At 50.5% G+C, this 6030-nt stretch overlaps 1 protein-coding gene across 1 annotated transcript; it reads right to left on the bottom strand.

Moving 5' to 3' along the window:
• Positions 1-277: 277 nt before the first annotated feature.
• Aplnr (apelin receptor) lies at positions 278-4100 on the bottom strand. Its single transcript, XM_042275578.2, has one exon. The coding sequence runs from the start codon at positions 3653-3655 to the stop codon at positions 2522-2524; it is 1134 nt and encodes a 377-aa protein (XP_042131512.2). The 5' UTR covers positions 3656-4100; the 3' UTR covers positions 278-2521.
• Positions 4101-6030: the final 1930 nt, after the last annotated feature.

Here is a 6030-nt window from a genome sequence, read left to right as displayed (position 1 = left end):
GAGGCCATTTGTTCTGTGGCTTTTAGAGCATGGGGCTTAGCTATGCCCTTTCATTTCCCAGCCCCCATCTTTTCCCTTTCCTGGTGCCTGCTTCTCCATCTCCTCTCAGCCCCCATTCAAGTTTCTCACCCCATTCTCCCTCTTTGGCTCACACACACAAACACACACACACACACACACAATGAGCCCTCTCACCTCTACTGAAACATTCACAAACTGCAGGCTCCTGCACGTCTCTCAAGGCACTTTCAAATGACGAGGCTTTGGACACAGAAGCTACACAAAACAGTTTTATTTGATGAACCACAGTGACTAACAAGATCAGCATAGAGCACATTCTGAAGAAGAGGTGGGGGTGGGGAGAAGAGGCAGCCTCTGCTGCTATCTGTCCCATGCCATGGTTGAGTTTCCTGCCTCCTGGAAGCCTCCTGCAGCCTGTGCTGGCTGCTTTGAGGGTGGCCCTGGGCAGAGAAAGTAGCTGTGTGAAAGTTTCTGGCCTGAGGCATGCAGAGACTCAGCTGAGAGGAGCTGTTTTCTCCACCGCCACCCACTTCTGCTCCAGGAGCAGGGTTTGTGCCAGAGAAGGTCCAACTGCATCAAGCCAGGCTCTTCCTGTTTCCGTGGCTTATGTCTTGTCCTTGGTTTCCAGGGCCCTCCAAGAACAAAACCCGGAATATGCACACCCATTTCCAGCTCACAAGGGCCCCGCTATTAATTTTGTCCTTGAGACCCCCACAACTGCTCCAGTCACTCTTTCCCCGACCTTACCGCCCCCCTCCAACCCACAAGGTAAGCCAAGAGGCTCCATCCTGTGAGGGAGGAGAACAAAAGCTCACCCTGTATCTTTCATCCTGTAGCAAGAAAGTGGCCTTCTTAGGAAGAGAACCACAGACCCTGAAGAAAGTAAGAGTGGTGAGAAATAACTCGAAAGCAGGTATGGGACATGGGAGAAGGGCCGTGCTATAATCCATAAGTCTCTTCTTCCCACTGTAGAACTGGGGGAGAGGAGCTGGAACCCAGCTCTGGACTTCTCCAGCCTTAGGACCAGATGCTACTGAGTAAACAGCTCCCTACAGAAAGCCTAGCGCAAACATAGACTTCTTTCTTCAATACGGACCAGCCGTCAGAGTTCCCCAAATCCAGTGGGGGTGAACTCATATCTATTCTACATTTCCTTCACATGTCCATTCTTCTCCAAGTGGAGTGCGAGACCTGCAGAGGTGCAGGGAAATAAGTGGAGGGTGGAGGTTCATCTAAGTTCCTTCATCCATGAAGTTCATATGATACTCATGTGTTTGTGTGTGTGTGTGTGTGTGTGTGTGTGTGTGTGTGTGTGTATGCGCACGCGTGCTCACATTTATATATACCCACATAAACAAAAAGCAAACAGCCTTACCCAACCAAGTGAGTCTTGGTGCCAAGTAGCACCAACAGCTATGGAAAGCTTCAGGAGATGGTGGAGTGAGGAAGGAGACAGGAGAAAGATCTGCTCTACAGTTCACAGTTCTGTAGGAGGTGGATGGATGAGGACTGGGGGAGGGGAGCTAAGCAGCATACAGACTAAATACAGATTCCCCTCTGACTCCTCTTTCTCTGTTTTCCCTTCGCAACTCCCCCTTCATCGGAACAGAACAGTCCACAGCGTCCTCAGTCCTCTTGCCTTGGAATTCTCACAGTCAATTATAAACAAGCAGGAAAGAAAGCTGGCTTGTTGGTAGGATGCATTATCTACTAAGCAACACAGAGATTCTGCCAAAGGGAAATCTCTATTCAAAAACCAGTCTAGCCCTGGTGTCTGGACCAACAGTGAACTGATGCAACTTTTGGAAAGATCCATCCAGAGCTCCTGGCTCTGGGGACTGAAACACTAATTCTTTGCCTACACACACAGCCCACCCTGCCCTGCTGGCTCTCGGGAGGCGGTGGGGGGGGGACCTCAAAGGGTTATCCTTCAAGCTTCAGCATTCTTAACAGTTAGGAGCCCAGCAGGAAAAGAGGGGTGGGAGTATGGGTAGGAAGGTGAAGGAGGGATTGAGGAAGGAGAAATCCTCTAGAAGAGAGAGAGTTAGATCTAGAAAGTGAGTGAGCAACAGCAAAAGAATTCTGCAGCAGCAAAAACAAAAAGGGAAGAGAGGGAAAGGCGGGCTAGAGAGCTGAGAAAAGAGAACAAGGAAACAAATTAAGCCAGAACTCATACATCAACGTTTTAGGGTCCATATAACTTTCCCCCGTTTAATACAAACAGAGAAACTGAGGCTTAGAGAGGATAGGAGACTTGTGCAAGGTCAGCCTCAGGAATATTGAACAGCTGAGGACAAGTCTGTTTGCAAGGCTCCCGTCTCTTCCTGCTAAACCACAAACTTCTGTGAAGAGGGGGGGGACAAGGCAGAGCTTGGAGGCAGGGAACAGGGAAAGGAGCCAGGGATCAGGGAGAAGGTACAGCCATGCTACCTGGTTCTCAGAGCATGAGGGTAAAGTCTGGGTCAGACCCGAGGCACCAGGCTTCTCTCTGGCCCCAGCCCTAGTCCACAAGGGTCTCTTGACTATAGGGAATGGATTTCTCATGCATCTGCTCTCCTCCCTTTCCCATGTTGGGGCCGGGACCCTGGCTGTGCCCAGAAGAATAACTGGCTGACTTCTCCCCGCTGCTGCTGTGAGAGGTGCCTTTGCACCTGCTCTGATCACAGCAGAGCATGGAGGTGCAGGCTTGGCGAAATCGCGGGTCAAAAAAGGCGTAGAGAAAGGGATTGAGGCAGCTGTTGACGTAGCTGATGCACGTGCAATAGGGAAAGACATTCATGAGGAAGCTGTCAAAGTCACAGGGCCAGTGCAGCAAGTTCCCCAGCATGTAGAGCGTCTTCACCAGGTGGTAGGGCATCCAGCACAGGGCGAAAGTCACCACCAGTACCACGATGATGCTGAGCAGCCGGCGCCGCTTCCGCAGGCCCTCAATGCGCTCCTTACGGAAATGGCCAGCGATGGTTTGGGCAATGAAGAAGTAACACGTCAGCATGATGGTGAAGGGCACCACAAAGCCTACGGCAGTAGATGACACCCCAAGGCCCACCTCCCAGGCCCACTCTGAGTTTGAGGTAGCCACCATGGAGTAGTCCATGTAGCACTGGACCTTGGTGCTGTTTTCCATGTTAGCGGTGGAACGGAACACCATCACAGGCACAGCCAAGAGGGCAGCCAGCACCCAGAGGACCGCTGTGGCCACAGCCCCGCTGACCCTCAGCCTAAGTCGAGCATTGGCCACTGGCCTGACAATAGCCAGGTATCGGTCGAAGCTGAGGCCGGTGAGGCAAAAGACACTGGCATACATGTTGACGAAGATGAGGTAGCTGCTGAGCTTGCAAGCGAAGGTTCCAAAGGGCCAGTCAAATCCCCGGTAGGTATAGGTGGCCCACAGTGGCAAAGTCACCACAAAGGTCAGGTCAGCCACTGCCAGGCTGGCAATGAAGATGTCAGCGGAGCGTCTCTTTTCCCGGCTGTTCCGAAACACGGTCCAGAGCACCAGGCCATTGCCGGTGGTGCCTAGAAGGAAGACCAGGATGTAGATGGCAGGGATGAGAGCCCCAGAGGACTGCCAGTCTTCGTACTCACATTCAGACTGGTTGTCGGCCCCATAGTAGCTGTAACTCTCATCTTCCATACTGGTGGATGGAGTGAAGGTAGGCAGCGGGTCCCAGGGGCACCAGCTCCAGAGCTGAATCACCAACTCAGCTAGTGCCCTCACGGTAAGAGAGGGTCTGAGGGTGCCCTTGCCGGCATGCAGAACAAGCCCCTCTGGAAACTCAGACCTAGCAGGATGTGCTTCTCGGGCAGCTTCTCTGTACCTTCCCTGTCCCACCCCAGCTCCGCTAAGACGCTTCCTTGCACCCTCCTGAGTCCCTGTCTCCTCCTAAAGTCCACACTCCCTCCTCCCACCTCCAGGACAACCCCTCCCTTTCTAGTGAGTCTTAAGATCTTTAAGTTACAGCCCACTTTTTTTTTTTTCTTCTTGCCACTGGATAAGTAGACTAAATTGACCCCTACTGTGCTGGGCTGACAATTATCTGTGCTTTGCAAGCCTGCTGCTCCTCCCGGCCCCACCTCCTCTCTCTAGCTGCCACCAACCTCCACCCTTTACTCTGGTTTCCTATGCCCCCCCCCACGCCCGCCTTTCAGGGTAGCCAGCATGCACCCTCCTGTTCTCACCCTCTCCCAGCCCTTCTAACTGGGACAAATTATGCAGATTGAAATCCAGTTTGACCTGAATCCGGGACAAGCATGGGGCAGAGAGGGTGTGATATTTCACAGGGGGGTCCCAGCATCTGGACGGTCCCTGGTGACCCTGCACTCCTACCCCACCCCCACCCAGATGAGACACTGGGACTCTCTCTGCACTTCCTTCATTCCTCTCTATGCCTTGGCTCCAACCAAGTTCTCTTACTGAGAACTTTGGTATTTTGCAGACAAAAGCATAGTGAAATTTCTCTACAGTTTATAAACTGCTGGCAGACCACAATTTGTAATTTGCCGATGGAGGTGATGGAACGTTCATGACAGAGTCACAAGTTGAAGGAAATCGGGACAAAAGGACTGCTGGCCAAATCATGAACTCTATGGGGAAATTGAGACTTAGGGTAAGTGTCTTACCAAAGGTCACGGGATAAATATTGTTGTGCTTGGTTGTTTATTTCTCCTTCTTCTCTAAGCACACATGGAACACAGTTCTAGCAAGTCATCAGGGGTCTCTGATTGTTGGCTGAATAAGTAAATGGACTAATTGGGAAAGGAGTCAGAAAAAGAGAAGAATAAATGTGGTAAGAACACCAACTCGGCTCAGTCCTCGGGTTCTTACCAATATCCATGGTTGCGGAGGTTTCATAACACCACACAGGGTCAGGAAGTTGAGTTAGAGGAGGACACAGAAAAAGAAACAGCCCCTGAGCAGATGTTGTAGTCACCAACCATCTGGCTCCTTCACCAGGACCTCTTCAGGAAGAGGAAGGATGCACAAGATAAGATTTTTTTTAAGAGCATCCTTTCTACCTCACCCCCCAAGAGTGAGGGAAGCTACCTGAATTTAGCCAGGAAGATTACAAGCTTAGCTTAAGAGTAGAGTGTGAGGCCCTGGATTCCAACTCTCCCCCACATTGGGGTTGGGGGTTGGAAGACAGGAAAGGAGAAAGGGGGAGGGAGAGAGCATATGTGGGAGGGAGGGAAGGAGGGAGGGAGAGAGGAATGGAGGGAGGGAGGGGGAAAGGGGCTAGAATGAAATGGGCCAAAACTTGGTAAATGGTAGCTATCCATGGCAAAGGACTTACAGGGCTGACAGCCACTTCCTGGATGGAGGGTTTGTCAGTAAGGATCCCACAGGGATCTTCAAGTTGAGACTCCAAATTCAGATACCTGCATGAACAAATGAAGCATGTGTCTGGGCAAAGTTTGTGATAACAGAGTTAGACTGACAAACTGGAGTCCGTCTGTCAGAGGAAACTGGGCAGACAATGTGCGTGCCTGCTGTAGTTCCAGCTACTTTAGAGGCTGAGGCCGGAGGATCACTTGCATCCAAAAGATCAGGAATAACACAGTAAGACTTTGTCTCAAATAAAATAAAATAAGACAGGAGGCCTCCTCAGTTCTGATCTCTGGTCTCTGCAGTAATGTGGACCAGTGTTAACCATACCTTGATATTTTTCAAGACAATGTCTAATTCTGAATGTTTATCAGAACTTTCCAGATTGATTATCATGGGAAATTAGTTCCATTTTTTAAGAAAGGTAGACTAGGGGCCAGGCATGGTGGTACATGCCTATAATCCCAGCACTTGAGAGGCAGAAACTGAAGATGCATTATTTCGAGCCCATTAACACCCATATCAAGACATAAAACAAGACCAATAAAACAGATCCTAGCATCTCCAGTTGGTAGGTTTTGAGTAGGAGGAGCTTCCTGAGAATGGGAAGTAGAAGAAGCACAAAGAAGATATACAGGCAAGGAAGCCAGAAGATAAAATGCAAAGAAAGAAAAAGTGAAAACAAC

Source organism: Peromyscus maniculatus, chromosome 4 (genome assembly GCF_049852395.1).
Source record: "Peromyscus maniculatus bairdii isolate BWxNUB_F1_BW_parent chromosome 4, HU_Pman_BW_mat_3.1, whole genome shotgun sequence".
Classification (NCBI taxonomy): domain Eukaryota; kingdom Metazoa; phylum Chordata; class Mammalia; order Rodentia; family Cricetidae; genus Peromyscus; species Peromyscus maniculatus.
Note: the sequence above shows the minus strand (reverse complement) of the source record. Positions and strands in the feature narration are given on the sequence as shown.

Bases quoted from the DNA above. Each gene is read 5' to 3' on its own strand.
- Aplnr (XM_042275578.2), bottom strand. From the start codon at position 3,655: ATGGAAGATGAGAGTTACAGCTACTATGGGGCCGACAACCAGTCTGAA.